Below are 16,717 nucleotides of genomic sequence, written 5' to 3' on the forward strand. Positions count from 1 at the left end.
GGCTTAAAAGATACAAAATATGAAATTTTTGTTCTCCAAAGATCATGTCTAATGTGCCAAGAGATATTCCAACAAATTTGAAAGCAATTGCTAGAGATTTTTTTCCCATTGGAGAGAGGCATAGATAGTGAACACACACACACACACACACACACACACATATATATATATATATATATATATATATATATATATATATATATAATTTTAGGTAGGAATTAAATTTTTAAATATCTTTTCACATTAGCTTTATTTCTATAGGATACTGATGTTGAAAAGTAGGAGACTATTAAGAATAAATGAGTCAGGCGTGGTGGTGCATGTCTGTAATCCCAGCTGCTTGGGAGGCTGAGGCAGGAGCATTCAAAGCCAGCTTCAAAAGTGAGGCACTAAGCAACTCAGTGAGACCTGTCTCTAAATAAAATACAAAATAGGGGTGGGGATGTGGCTCAGTGGTTGAGTGCCCCTGAGTTCAATCCCTGATACAAAAAAAAAAAAAAAAGAAAGAATAAATGAGAAGAAGCTGGTCCAGTGGTGAATGGTTTTGTTGCTTTCAGAAGTTTTTCAAGCAGTCACCACATCAACCAACACAGATGTTTCTCTTTCTTCATATGATGAAGAACAGGGATCTAAACTTATCTGAAAAGCTAAATAGGCACCATTCGTACCTTTTGGAATGGCAGGTCTTGCAGTTGTTGCATGTGGATTATACAAATTGAAGAACAGGGAGATACAAAAATGACCACTCACCTGATGGACATGCCTGTGGCAGCCCAAGGCTTTAGTGTAGGAGCAATGACTCTCCGTATCGGCTATTCCATGTGTCAGGAATTCTGGGGAAAACCTAAACCTTGGAAGAAGAGATGCTGTTGTGGTCTCGTTGGAAGTGCTTGTTTTTGTTAGATATCTCATATTGAGGTTATATGTTTATGTCAAAAGTAAATCATTTGAGTAGTATTTTCAATAATGGCTTTTTTTCTTGCAGGCTTGATTTGCCTGGTGACCAAATTCACTGTGAATTGTGATTAATTCACCGACTAGGTTATTCAGGGAAGTCAAATTAACACAAAAGAAATAAGTCACCCACATATGCTTGATAGCATTACAACACTCACCTTCTTAATGCTTATGACAGAAGTTACTTCGAAAGAAGATAGCAACCAGTACTGAGTACTCCCAATTTGCTATAGAATATCACACACATGCTTTGGATGTTGGGTAGGAATCCTGTTTAACCCAGTTAATTTAACTTTTTTCCTTCTTACCTCATGAACTGGTTTAAGAAATTCAGTTTTTTAGTGTTGGTTGGCTCTTGAAAAACTCTCTCATAAAAGTGCATGAAGTATAACTTATAAATCTTCCCACAACTGAGAGAGAGAGAGAGAGAGAGAGAGAGTTTAAACCATACCTGGAAAGCTTACAACAGAACTGCATAGAAGTAGTATTCATTTCAGAATCACCCTTGCAAACATGAGAATGACTTAATGATGGATTCCACATTAGCTCTTTTATAGTTGCATAATTATAGTTTGTTGTCGTTGTATTAGAATAATTTTTAATGTCATCTTGAACTAAAAATGTGTATCTAAGCGCTAATACAAAGGTAAATGAGGAACACTTTTTAAATGTGTGTATTATGTTTATTTTCTCTGTAAGAATTGAAAGTGGTAAATTAAACAAACTACCTAAAATGGAAGCAATTGATGGTTTATAAGCAAGCTTGTCGGCTCAGACATTATACACAACCTTTGATAAATTACAGGATGTGTTAGTGCACTTGTAAAATCCCCTTGTCCTACCTGAACTTTGTATTGTTATGAAAGTAAATGAACACATAAAGAAAGAATAAATGAGGAAGCTTGACAACTATCCCTTGAAGAAATTAAGCATTAAAAGAAGGCCTAGGCTGGGCATGGTGGTGCATGCCTGTAATCCCAGCTTCTTGGGAAGCTGAGGCAGAAGGGTTGGTAAATTCGAGATCAGCCTGGGAAATGTACAAAATCCTGTCTCAAAAAATAAAATAAAAAGTGCTGTAGAGTAGCTCAGTGGTACAGCACTTGCCCAGCATGTGTGAGACCCTGGGTTTACTCTTCAGTACTGCTAATACAAGGAAGGAGAAGGAGAAGGAGAAAGAAGGGAAGAAGAAGAAGGCATAGTTATGTAGGTTGGTGAGATCAGATCAAAGTTTCCCCTCATCTTCTGCAAAATTAACAATATCCTTCTAGGAGTTTCTCTATTTTTTTCAAGTTATTTAAAATGACATTATTGATAAGTTAGTGATACAGAATTTTATTTGTTTCATGGTCAATATTAGCACTTCTTCACCCTAAACACACACACACACACACACACACACACATCAATTTTATGGAAATTAAAGTCAGCATAAATTCCTTTGGATAATGTAATTTTCCCCACAAATTTATTTAACCTACATCACAGTTTAAAGGCCAGAAAAAAGAATGTATTATTTATGAAGTCTGGACAGTGCAGTTTATTTTTTACAAATACATTTAGAAGATTGTTTAAAAAAATAAAGTAAACATGTCACATAGTTTACACAGTTTAGTTATAATTAGTATAGAATTCTCCTTTCCTCTTTGGCAGGAATGGTCAGACCCCAGAAGCTATCTCAAAATGTCCAAATTGATTGCAGCTGTGATTTCTGGAAGTCATTTCAAAGGAGAAGGAAACTTATTTGCTACCCATTAGGAAGATTAGTGCATTTTTCAATTTTCTGATAATTCAGAGCCTTCTGAGGAGTGGGGAAAGTAAAGGACCTTCTAATTCATAATGGAGGACAGAGGTTGGCGTAGCTAAAGGGAGTGAGTGCCTTTTACAGCTCGGGGAGCACGGCGGGCATTTTAGACCAGTTACCTCTAACATTTGTAACCACTCTGGAAGCAAAACACTGTTTTTCCATTTAACATAAAAGAAAAACTCAGCCATAAAAATGCTTCCATGAGGTGCAGACAGCACAGGCAGTGAGAGGCTGAACAGGCATCAAAGCCCAGGCCTGTTGGATACATTTGAGAGCCCTGACTTTAGACTTTGACACATACAAAAAACAAAAGTAGGCAGAAGACATCCAAAAATGACGGCACACCCAAGAGAAGACATTCTAAACAGAGGCCACCTCAAGGATCACTGGCCTATAAATAATCAGGAATTGGTGTGTGAGAAAATTCATTCAGCACGTGAACATTTTGACCACAGAGACCTGACCATCATAGGCTTTTTTGGTGTAAGCATGGGAGTTCTATCTATGTTTACTTTATCTCTTGTTTGATTTGGATCACAGGTCTCGACCCTTTATCTGAATTTGTCTAGAAGTTTCCAGAGCGCAGCCATAACTTCCTTATTCCTCAAGCTGTAGATCAAGGGGTTCAACATGGGTGCCACCACGGCATAGAACAGAGCGACCATCTTCTCCTTCTCCACCGAGGAGGCAGAGCGCGGGCCCAGGTAGGTGAAGACGGTGGCCCCAAAGCACATGCAAACCACAGTGAGGTGGGAGGCACACGTCCCAAAAGCTTTGCGACGTCCCTGGGTAGAACGAATGTGCAGAATGGCAGCCACTATAGGAGCGTAGGAGAAGAGAACCAAGGAACAGGGAAGCATGATCACCAGGAATCCTGAAAGGGCCACCATGACCTGGTTGAAGGAGATGTCCACACAGGCCAGCCGAAGCACCGCCAGGGTCTCACAGGCAAAGTGGTTAATAACATTGTGACACAATGGCAGTCGGAAGGTGATGATGGTTTCCATTAGTGAATTTGAGAAACCAGCCACCAGGCAGCAGGCCACCAGCCCCAGGCAGAGTCCTCCATGCACGATGACTGTGTAGTGCAGGGGGTGGCACACAGCCACGTAGCGGTCATAGGCCATGGCTCCCAGCAGGAAGAACTCAGAACCACCCAATGCCAGGGAGGTGTAGAGCTGGAGCACACAGCTGTGGAACGGGATGCACTTGTGGGCTGAGAGCAAGTGGGCCAGCATTTGAGGGGCAACACTATTTCCATAACAAAGGTCCACCAGGGACAGAACACTGAGGAAGAAGTACATGGGAGTCTGAAGCCTGCTATCCAGTCTGATCAGAAGAATAATGAGGGAATTCCCCACGGTGGTCACCAAGTACATGGCCAAGATCAGTACAAAGAGGAAAACTTGGGTGCCCCAATCACTGGACAGCCCCAGCAAGATGAACTCAGTGACCCATGTCTGGTTGTTGATGCTCTGGCCCATTAGCTTCAGGACTGGAAAGATGGTTGGCAGACCACACTGAGTGCCTGCCCTTCTGAACTTAGAGCTCATCCAAACTCTGCTTGAACACTTTCATGCTGAGGAGCATGGTAGAACCCAGCTGTAAAGCTAAAACTCAAGGAGAAAAAAAAAAGTCACATCCTTAAAATCAATTTATTGCAGCAAAACTTATCCCCAAAATATGCTCTTAAATGGAAAATTTAAGAAGGACATTAATGAAGTGTTTTAAACTTAAGACTCTGTTCAATTTAGTAATTATTATAGGGAATGGTTTCTATCTTTGCAGTGAGAAAGTTTGGGGTCCACATGAATATTTTTCTCAGTTCTAAATGATGTCCAGTGCCATTTAGCCTCTATAGTTCACTGGGTTTCCCCTCTAGGGATCTCAGACACAATCCTACTCACCCCTCCTTGGTGGAATACATCATAATACCATGACTATTTAAATAATCTTGTACTTTCTGTTTTTAAGGAAATTTGAATTTATTTATGTGGCTTTCCCTTTTACTTTAGAGTATCAAGTGGAGAGCTTCCTCCCCTCCTGCCTCACACCATGGCCTGCTTGAACCAATCAACTCAAAATGGTGAACTTCAAGAATCAGGTATCACATGAAGGAAAGTACATATAACTGCTGAAAGAAATCTCAGGTCCCACAGGTGAATTTAATGAAGTGTTTCATCATACCAGGATTCTACTTAATAATACTTTTTTAAGGAAGGTTTTCTAGAATTTGGGTCTATTGTAGTGCATTGGGTCTATTGTAGTGCAATTCCTGCTCAAAATAGTGAGTAGAGAGACAAGGGGTCTCAAAATCTTGAAGAGTAAGAATTTCAGAACATCCCCATATACAAATTTCCTTTTTCCTTCACCTATATTACTGAAAACCCCAAATTCCCAACCAAAACAGATAAGACTCAAAACCATTTAGCTCAGGTGCATCTATGGAATAACTGGATTATTTCAACACAAGCTTGATTTCTCTTCTTGAGCTTCCTCTCCTTTCTGTAAAGGATAGCACAAAGGCCTAGGAAGAAATGGCAGATGTGCACCTGGGGATAAGTGAGGGACGCTGCTGGGTGTTGATCTTGCTTCCTCAGCTCAGCTCCTGTCTGGTTCCTTGTCATCTTTGCATTGCCCTCTCATCTCTTCTTTATCCCAGAACGCTTAGACTATGAACACCAAGTGGACCCAGTTACAGTGCCTGAGCTGCATTTTCATTTCAAGTAGTTAGCATAAAAGATCTGTGTCACTGGGTCATTTTCCTGCAGCTCAAACATTCTATTTTCATTTTAAAAGATCCTTTCCATCAGGCTGATATTGCACGGAGAAACAGGCATTCTCCTAAAACTGTAGTCTATCAACTTTCACATGTATTAAGTCTGGAAAGTGGCCTAATATATCAGTTTCTCAGAGGTTTAAGCATATAGTTATGCAGTCATAATAAAAAGAAAAAGTAGTAAGTGAGTACACAAGGGGAAATAACCTTAAAATTTATAGATATCTTTTTTTTTAAAAAAATGCACCAACTAAGCAATCTATCCTATAAGCTAGAAAAGTGCTTTATATTCTAACCAGCTCCAGATGGGCAGTTGTGGGAAGCATGTTAGATAAAGCATGTTTTCCAAACAGAAATTCTGCATGGACTTAAAATAGTTGATCTCTGAGAGAGTCTTTTTCTTCTACTGTCTTCAGCAAAGCCAAGGCCTCTAGGCCATGCTGATAGGGACCAACGCTTCGAATCTGGAGTTGAGTCCTTAGAAGACTCAAGCCCATCACAGGGTGGAAACCCTTAAATTGCTTAGAGGGTTCTGGCTTCCCAATAAAAATATCTAGAACATAGTTTCTGTGGATGTATTTCCACTAGAGAACAATTACATTAAGCCATCAAACCCTGAGTCTTGAAGAATACAGGACAGTGATGGATTTCAGGAAACTAGTTTCATGACTCATGTTGTTGAAAAAGTGTCAAAGAGGCAAAAGAATTCTCAACTCACCTTTGGAGAGCGAAGGCCATCTGTGCCTTCTAAGGATGGCAAGGCTGGGGATGTTTGGAATTTGAAGATAGTGCAGTTGGAAGAGTAAGTTTCTCAAACTTTAGGAAGGGGGTCTCGAGGGGCCAATTATGCTGTTTACCAGATTCCTTTTCTTTCCCCTCCCCCTCTGTCTGGTCACTTCTGCTCCTAACATTCTAACCTACATTTCAACTTGGAAAGTAGAAGTTTGGCTTCCTTGTCCCTGGGGCACAGCAAGGAGCATGCCAAACTTTAATTTCTTCAGGGAACAAGGTCTGTTTTCAGGGGTCCCACTTTGCAAGGTGAACACTTTCTCCCGCTTGGTGAGCACTTCTCCAATTCACAATATGTCCACATTCCTTCCGGCAGAGCTCTTGGTCCAGGCAACCAGAAGACCACTGGGATGCTCCGTGGGCATGATCTGATGTGAGTGTGGTAGGGGGATGTGCTCCCTCCAGTTCCTAGCCAGGTGATACTTATCCCTGGCCTGCTCTCTGTGTTTGCAATTCTACCATCACATCCTACAAACTTCGCAGGACTTTCACCTTTCCCTTTCTTTCAAGAAAGACACTTTGTCCTGGGTCAAATCTTAGAAATTTTAGTTCTCAGAATTTTTTATTAAAGTACAATCATCTCGTGTGAAAAAACAAAAACAAAAACACTTAGTGAGGATGGTAAGGCTTGTGCAGGGAAGTCTGCAGAAATACAAGGCACCTCTCTCTCCCCTTCCCTGAGAAGGAGAGTGGAGATTTCCATGGGTGCGTTCTGCTTGGGTGACCCCAGAAGGCTGCTCTGCTCCTCTGCTGGGCTAGCTGGCAGTGCCCTGGGAAACCTGACTCCTCCTGCCTTCTCCCTGGCTTGGGCTGAACCCTATGGCAAGGGCATCCTCTCCCCACTGAGGGTCTAGAACCACTTTCTAAGAACAATTCCTCTGTGTGGAGAAGGGTCCCTGCATGAGCCCTGGGCCTGCAGAGAGAGGCAAAGGTGCCCCGTCAGTCCCGGACCTTAAAAAGAAGAGGAAAAAGAGGCAAGATGAATGGGGAGGGGAGGGGAGAAGAAGAAATTGTGCTCAAGCTTTCAAAATGTTGCTGAAATCTGGCATAACCATGTTTTTTTTCCCTCTTATTTACTCTTTACTGTGTGGATTTATTATCTTATTTTTATTCTTTTAACATTTTTTACATGGCTGTAGGAGGGAATGGATGAAAATGTCCTTGTAAAATGTACTTCCTCACCCTTAGGTCTTAGAAGTTAATTTTCCCTTATAGTATAGAACAGAAAAAAGAGTGGATTTCATTTTCCTGTTAGTATAGTTGTCCCAAGCTCATTTATTCTGTACTACACATTTTCCAAAATTTATTTGAAATTGGAAATTTTTGCCATACTAGATTCTCCTATACAGGACTTTTCACTTGTGGATTCATTTCGATTCATTGGTGCATTTTTCTTTGTCAATACCAATACCAGGGTTTTAATTGTCATTACTTTATAATATGCTCTGATATATTAGGGCAGTTATCCTCTCATTTTGTTTCAATTTTTTCTTTAAAAAACGTTTTGATCATTCTTGTTTGATATTTGCTTCTTTCACATGAAGTTTCAAATCAACCTAAGTATTATGTTCAAAATGTGTGATAGAAATGGATCATTATTGCCTTGAATTCAACAATTCATTTGAGCAAATCTGATTTTTCAAATATTAATTATTCTTCATCCAGAAACAGATATCATTCTACTTATGTTAGGTAATTTTTATGTCTTTTCTCAACTAGATTTTCTCATTAAAGTCTTTCATATCTATTAATGTATTTACTTTTATTTTTATACAGTTCATGCTGCTATTGCAAATGTATTTTTTTTCTATTACTTTCTATAGTCTATATTCATGATAGTGTAGAAATACTACTGATTTAATTGCACCCAGTCACCTTGCTAATTTCTCATTATTACCAATAATTTGTTTATTGAATGTCTTAAGTATTTTCAAACATAAATTCATAGGAATTATTCTCTATGACGGAGACTATTCACTGTCCAACAATATCCTACATGATATTTCATTGTCTCCTTTATAGCCCAAGTAAAAATATTGATCTGGTCAGACAGCTGATAGGCAGAAGATTCTCGAGAAGAAAAACATTTATTGTTGCAAGTGATGTGTTTTAGGGGTTAGTTTTACTCAGAACTATGCCTATACTACCTGACTTTTGGGCTAATCACATTCTATGAACAGATATTCCAAAAAGCAATAAGAATGGTGATTACAAATTATATATAGTAAAGATTCTATACATGCATTCTTTAGGGTCAAGAAAAAGAAAAGATACCCAGTCTCATAACTGCAATTTGATAATAGCTGGCCAGTGCAATAAGATAAGAATATAATATGTACACAAAGATTGTAATGAAAACTATCATTATTTATAGATGGAACAATTATTTGTCTCAGAAAATTGTTCAACAATCTATTAGCTTTAATGAGAGAATTAGATATAAGACCAACTTACAGATATCAGTAGCATTTCTGTACACCAGCAATAACCAACTTAAAAATGAAATTGAGTGACATTTATAACAGCAAGTATTTATGAATTATTTTGGAATTGCTTAACAGAAAATGTACATGACTTCTACGAAGCACCTTGACAAAACTTTCATTCCTTCCAGTATTCTTTATCTTTTTCTATTTTATTATCTTCATAGCAATCAACACCATCCAAGTATACCTTAGTTATTTCTTATATTTACTATATGCTTCCCTCAAGCAGCATGAAAGCTCTCCAAGGGAGCTTTTCACAATTTTTGCCTTTCATATTATATCTCCAATGCCTAGAATAGTGCCTGACCTGTAATAAGCATTCCATAAATGCTTGTGAACAAATATGTAGAAAGTGTTAATTCTCTAAATAAGACATTAAAAACTTTTAATGACTGTAAAGACATTTTATACTCTAGATTTGATAATGTAATATTATAAAGATGTTACTCCAAACGTAATATTCAAGTTCCATGCAAACCCAATCAAAACCTTAGATGGACTTTTGGGGGAACTAAAAAAATTACAAAAAAATGTATATGGGCTAGATCTCTCTGCTAATAGCTGAATTAACTTTGAAAATAAATTAATTCCCCCATCTTATTTGATATACTGCATACTATGTGTGAAGACTTACCACAAAACCAAAATATTTTTGAAAATGACAAAATATCACATTATGCAAGGGTAGACAAAATAACAAACTGAAGAGAATAAAGATATCACAACAGATTCTTAAGTAGGTAAACCTAATGGTATATATTAAAAATACTACAAATTAATGAGTAAATAATTGACTAGTTAATAAAAGTATGACCTCATGGAAAAATATCACTGGATCTGTATTTAACAACATATGCATAGTGCATATCAGATATGCCAAAGAAATAACTATGAAAGATAAAGCTGAAAAATTAATTAAAAAAAAAAACAATATCTGTGGCCTAGCCGCAGAATTTGTTTTAGAAAAACAAAACTTCAAAGCACAAATCACAGGCAAAACCCAAAAAGTGATAAATTTGATTAAATGAAGATGAAATCTTTCTGTTCAACAAAAAATTCCATGGACTAATTTAATGGAGAGATGGCAGATTGGAGGTGTATATTTTCAATAGCTGTAACAGAAACAGACTAATATCTATCTATCTATATATATATATATATATATATATATATATATATATATATATATATATATCAACAAAAAATGACATAAAAGCTAATGTAAAATTTGGCAAAGAAAAGGGACATGCTGTGTATAGCAGTGTAATCCCAAATGGCTAACGATTTGATTCATTCAGTTAATATGTATTTGTGCCTACTATTATAAAGGCACTAATTCATATGCTTGTCACACAGTAGTGAACAAAATAGAGTCCTGCCCTCTGTAGTAAAGGTGGGAGGTGGACATTAAAAATGAGTTAGTAGGAAAGATAAATAGCAGGGTGAGAGGGAATAGAAGTGGAGGCCAGAATGTAAGCTTGCAGTAACAAATAGGACAGTCATGTCAGCCTCAGTAAAAGGTGTTAGATGAATGACGAATTGATGGGCATTCATGGATGTCCTCTCCATGAATGGTGATTGGAAAAGCATGCACAGAACAGTTTGGGGTGAGAGCAAGTAAGAATCAGGAGCTGAGCACATGAAAACACACTTGCACTGAGTACTTATTAGTGCAATGCAAAATAAAATAATTGTATATATTTTAAACTAAAAATTATTCAAAATATGCCAAATATTGGTGTGATTGCAGATGTTTAAGAAACACTTGTGTATTGAAGTAGGAGGGCAGATTTTAAAGCCAGTATGCAAAACATTATCTATGAGCTAGCAACTCAGTTCCTTTGTGTGTACTCAGGACCTCAAGTGAATAATCACAGGATACTAGGGAGTTGGGAGCCACTATCATGATTAATAGCTAGATCAGGGTGAACAGCAGAATAGCGAACTAACAATATGTATGGATTTTTAAAATATTGTGTCAAGTGGGAAAAACTAATATGTAGCATAAGATAAAAAAGTAACACATTATATATGTAATTTATATAAATATTCATGTGTATGTGTGAGTGTGTACTCTCAAACATAATTATTTCATTAAACACATTAGAATACTTGTCCAAAAGGCAAGAAAGAAACAGAAAATGAGATAAAATAATTAATTTATTTTTAAAAAGTAATGAGGGCCTGTGTAAGTGATCATGTCCATGTTCCGGGAAGATTTTTTAAACTTATTCTGTTTATTCTCCTATTCTCTTATTCTTTGTAGATTTTATTAAAGACAACTAAAATAATAAAGGATGTGTCAATCAACCAATTATCCAATCAGCAGGAATTTAACAGCATTGTCAAGGCACCAAGAAACAAATATGATAACATCCAGACCCTTGCTGTCTAGAAGCTGACGGCCTAGCTGGAGAACAGAAGCAGACTCCACTTGAACAACTGAAGAGCCTTTTTGTTTTGATACTTGCCACGTGTTTAACAGTGCAGGGATACACAGTTAAGACTGTAATGTGGAGAGCCAGGCTACCAAACTAACCCACATTTCTTACAGGAAAACACATAGTCATCATTTCCCCCATCTGCATTGTCTCTGGACAGTTGGAGGGAAGGAGGAAGCCTTGAATCTTTACCTTTTTTCACTAGATTTTCCCACCCACTCTTCCTAAAGCACCAATCACTTCCTTGTTCCTTAAACTGTAGATTAAGGGATTAAGCATCGGGGTCACTACAGCATAGAAGAGGGCAACCATCTTCTCCTGTTCTGCTGTGGAGCCACCCACAGGTCTCATGTACATGAAGATGGCCGTTCCAAAGCACATGGAAACCACAGTGAGGTGGGAGGTGCAGGTCCCAAAGGCTTTGCCCAGGTCCCTGGGCAGAGCGGATGTGCAGAATGGCAGCCACTATGGGAGCATAGGAGAACAGTACCAGAAAGCAGGGAAGCATGATCACCAGGAATCCCGAGATGGCCACCATGACCTTGTTGAAGGAGATGTCCACACAGGCCAGCCGAAGCACCGCCACGGTCTCACAGGCAAAGTGATTAATGACATTATGACACAGGGGTAACTGGAAGATGATGATCGCCTGCATCAGTGAATTTGAAAGACCAGCCACCAAGCAGCCAGCTGCCAGCCCCAGGCACAGCCCTCCATGCATGATGGCTGTGTAATGCAGGGGGTGGCACACGGCCACATAGCGGTCATAGGCCATGGCTCCCAGCAGGAAGAACTCTGTGCTGCCCATTGCTAGGGAGACATACTGCTGGAACACACAGCTATGAAATGGGATGGACTTCCGGGCAGACAGGAAGTGAACGAGCATCTGTGGGACAGTGCTGTTGGTGTAACAGATGTCCACAAAAGACAGGACACTAAGGAAAAAGTACATGGGGGTATGGAGCCTGCTGTCCAGCCTGATAAGGAGGATGATGAGGAAGTTCCCAAGCACAGTCACCAGATACATGGCCAGGAACAGGACAAAGAGGGAGACCTGGGTCTCCCAGTCACTGGACAGTCCCAGCAGGATGAACTCACTCACCCATGTCTGGTTTTCTCTGCCCATGAGCTTCTGAGGACCAACCTCAAGTTACAAACCAAAAAAGACCAGATGTCTCATCCTTAAGTGGGGAAGATTTTATTCAAATGCTTGGACATTTGAATCTAAAAGATTAACTTGTGAAACTTGACATCTAATTCCTCTTCTTGACATCTGATTCCTAATCATGGGTTTGGTTCATGTCTTTGTTGGATACCTGTTTGTCACTACCGACTGCCTCAGAATCCACAGTGAAATAACCTTTTAACCTCTGAATTCTCTAACTATGAAAATATTATGCTCAATTTTCATCCTTTTATAATCAGAAATTTGAGAGTTCAACTTAGGAAATAACAAACCTAAATAGATTTTAAGAGGCAACCAGGTCTAAAATCACATTTTAGAATCAGTAAAAAAAATGCTTAATCTTAAAAAATCTTCCCATAATTTTCTCCATGTGAGTTAGAGTATAAGAGGAAATAATCCCAGATAGTATGTCTTTCTCTTTTAGAAGAATGTCATGAAATTGGTTAGCACCTGCAAAGAAAAAGAACCAAGTCAACAATGGATTTCTTTTAGATGACATGAAATTAAATACTTGGCACAAATCTTAGCCTATTGACTAAGAGGTAATGGGCATCGGTCTACACAGGCTCACTGATTTTATTGGTATATATCCTGAATAGTAACAGTTCGGTTCTGGAGACGAGGATGTGATGGAAAGTAAGTTAATTAAAAGAATTAACTCATGGGAATGAACATTCTTCCCCTTTACTCTGTTCTCATCTCAAAAATGGACTGTTTCATTGGCTGGAAATGGTCTTCTTTCATCTTTGTGCTTTTTTCCTAGCTTATGGAACCGGAGAATAATACTTCTGCCTCCTGGATATTGTGCCCAGACTTTGCAACACTGATGGTGTAATAGAACTTCAGAAAGTTCAAGGGCTCTGTGTTCAGAAACACCCTAGGAGTTCTTAGTAACCTTGTATTCATACTGTACTTCAATCCTAAGTGATTTCCACAAATCTCATGGATGAGACAAAGTCCACTCTCAATTTGTCACATACTCGGTCCCTCTAATTGTTCTACCTTTTAGGAGGAAAACATGAAACTCATCCACAGCTATCCCAACTGGACAGATTCTGCTTGTCGTCCATGATCAGGTGGGACCACTGAACACACGATGAGAATCACACTTTGCATTGAACATGTGTGTGACAGTAAGAGCAGCTAGCATCAGATCAAGAGGGTGCTGGGACATTTGGACTAACCAGCAGGTAAAAGTCCTTCCTTTATCTGCAAATGAATTAAGCTTGATCAATCATTCCTGTCTGTTAATTATGTAAGAGATACCAGCAGGAGGCTATAGAGTCGTGCTAAATGTTCTTTAATTATTTGTTATTTACCCTAGAATTCAAAAGATTAGAAAGTCACATTGGAATATTTCTATCATGAAGAGGAAACTTCCCTTTTTATTCCTAAAGAAAAAGGAAAAGTTGAAATATGAAAGAATCACCAGCATCCACAATAGATACAAAACAGGATTAGTGGTCTCACAGGGAAAATTCAGTGCCCAGGACTCTCAGTGGAGCTTGACCACAAACAGACACTATTCAGAAACCAGCTCTGAGAAATGATGGAGTAGTCCCTAGTTCTGCCATTACATGGAAACAATTCATGTAAAGAGATTCTGCTAGCAGAGGACTAAAAATAATAGTGTGGTGATAGTTAAATATGACAGTTACTGAGTGTGTGTCAGGTGCAAAAAGGAGACTTCGTTGAAAAGTGTGGCTAATAGCAATCTCTTGGAGTTTTAAGACTTACACTTCTTCCAAAATAATAATAATTCTCCCTGGGCCTCGTGGTGCACACCTATATAATCCCAGCAGCTTGGGAAGCTGAGGCAGGAGGATCACAAATTCAAAGCCAACCTCAGCAAAAAGTGAGGCACTAAGCAACTCAGTGAGACTCTATCTCTAAATAAAATACAAAACAGGGCTGGGGTTGTTGCTCAGTGGTTAAGTGCCCCTGAGTTCAATTCCTGGTACCAATGATAATAATAATAATAATTCTCCTCTAAGGACTTGACAAAGAAAAGCTTGTTATGATCTTTAGCCCATAACTTCCCTTGAAGGCACAGAATGTTACTGATTAGAGAGAGAATAAAAAATCCTGTGGTTAGCTGGTAATATCCTTGTATCAGCTTCATGCCTTTCTAAGTGCCTCTCCCTGGGAATCAATGAACTGCTTTGCTGATCAACTTGCATTTCCTGGTTCACATTCATTACTTAGTTTCTTGATCTGTGTGAAGGGAATAGACATTCAAGTCTGTCCTAATCCATTGGAGAAGGGAATTAGGCAGGATAATGGCACAATTCATTGACACTGATTAGTAGGAAAACTGATTTTTTAAGGTTAAAAAAGGATAAAAAGTGAAATAACACAAAAAAACATTTGTTATGTAAATAAAACTCAAAAACAAATATTCAAAAGCAAGATGGCAATACCTTAACTGAAAACACTAATAAGCTTGATGAACATTCCTGAACTGCCTTTTCTTCCTGGAGCTGAGACTCAGGCTTCCTAAAGTCATGCATCACAAGTGTCCTCCTCAACTAACAAGGCCACATAAAAGCTTTGAGTGACCTGAAGCTGGCCATTACCCTCTCCACCCATCCCTACCTCCTTGTGCATACTCACCCCTGTAGATAGTCTCTGCTATGGCATCAGAGCATTCAGAGCCCAGCATTCCGATGAAGTTGCATTCTGGCCAGTATCATTTGGGAACAGCTAGGCAGACCCAACCTGTCTGTGGTCCAGATTGCCAGGAGTTGACAGGTGCCATCATATCCTTGGTCCCTTTTTGATACTTCCTTCTTCCATTCTTTGGTTAAGGACTTGACAGAAAAAAATGTAATCTCTTCTTCCTTCCCCAATGTCATCAGCCCTTCTTCTTATCTTCCAATGACGCAGGACAGACCAGAATTTATGTTCCCTTTAGTCAGATCCAGAAACATACACTATGGTAGCTAAGCTTGGTGATTTCCACTGAAGCAGTCAAAGCTGCAGGCTGGTGCTTTTCATCCTAGAGTTATCAGAAAGACCATTCTCCTCAGTGCAGCTACTTTCTTAGAATGGAATACCAAAATGGGACCTCTAGCTCTTCAGTAACCAAATTCGGTTCAAATGTACACAAGACCAAAGGGTCTAGGAGGAGGCTATGTGTCAGGACACCAGTCTCGTGTCCTGTCCTGTAAGCATTGGAGAGCCTCTAAGTGCCTGAGCCCTCCCCAGGACAGGAGGCCCTCATTGCCCCAGGAAGAGATGGGGATATGGAAGAAGTAACTTACTTTTCCCTCAGAGGTTAAATCTCTACAGGCCAATTATGGGGTGCTTGTTAGGAAGTTTTGGTTACTTTTATTTATTTATTTATTTATTTATTTTTGGAAATATTTATATGGTCATTTGGAAATTTTATATGGTCATTCCCTCTCTTTAAACACTCACCTACATTTAAGAGACTTTACAAATGAGAATTCAGTCTTTATTAATGCAGACACATGAGAAGAGAATCCAAAGTACAGGTTCCCCAGAAGCCTCCTAAGTCTTTGTTGAATTTTTATTTTGAACTTGTGTATGACTTTTTTGTCCAGGTGGCCATGAATTAAATGATTTGACTCAGGGTGTCCAACTGTTCTCGAACCATCTACGAGACCTTGGAGCAATAGCTCCTATAGTTATTATACCTCATGCACGTATTTTGTGGGATTTCCCCCCATTTTGAATCACCACTGAAGTCTCCTTAACTAGTCACTGTTTAATTATTTAACTACTTTTGTATTTATATGTCTGAAAATACTACAGAAATTTGCTGCTCCCTTTAATCATCTCAAATTACACATCCATTCGATTGATTTACATTTGGGGTTTTTTCTAGTGTGTGGCTGTTAAAAACAATACTGCTTCTAATAACAGAATAGCCACAAATTGGAAACAACCCAAATGTAAAGCAATCAAATGGATGTATAATTTGAGATGATTAAAGGGAGTAGTAAATTTCTGTGGTATTTGCAGAATAGGTAAAGTGGGGGACCAAGCGTGAGGGAAGAGGGGAGGAGAAGGGGAACAACTAGGGAATGAAGTTGATAAAATTATGCCAAGTGCATGTCTGAATATACCCCAATGCATTCCAATGTTATGCATACTATAATGTACCAATTAAAAGTAAATGAATAAGTAGAAAGAATACCTACAGAGTACAGGAAGGGGATGCATACATATATACAAAACCAAATATAACTGGTTTTGGATATTGCATATGCACACACAAAAAATGTCTTTGTGGATGCCTAAATTCATTTC

The 16,717-nt window shown here is 38.8% G+C and overlaps 1 protein-coding gene and 2 pseudogenes across 1 annotated transcript; 1 reads left to right on the forward strand and 2 right to left on the reverse strand.

Annotated features, from left to right (window-relative positions):
• The first annotated feature begins 538 nt into the window (after positions 1–538).
• LOC114099100 (HIG1 domain family member 1A, mitochondrial pseudogene) lies at positions 539–903 on the forward strand (annotated as a pseudogene).
• Positions 904–3,312: 2,409 nt separating this feature from the next.
• On the reverse strand, positions 3,313–4,245 carry LOC114099202 (olfactory receptor-like protein OLF3). The gene has a single exon (XM_027943466.2). It carries the CDS (start codon positions 4,243–4,245, stop codon positions 3,313–3,315), a length of 933 nt encoding a protein of 310 aa, XP_027799267.2.
• Positions 4,246–11,457: 7,212 nt separating this feature from the next.
• On the reverse strand, positions 11,458–12,382 carry LOC114099199 (olfactory receptor-like protein OLF3; annotated as a pseudogene).
• Positions 12,383–16,717: the final 4,335 nt, after the last annotated feature.

Source organism: Marmota flaviventris, chromosome 1 (genome assembly GCF_047511675.1).
Source record: "Marmota flaviventris isolate mMarFla1 chromosome 1, mMarFla1.hap1, whole genome shotgun sequence".
NCBI classification, from domain to species: domain Eukaryota; kingdom Metazoa; phylum Chordata; class Mammalia; order Rodentia; family Sciuridae; genus Marmota; species Marmota flaviventris.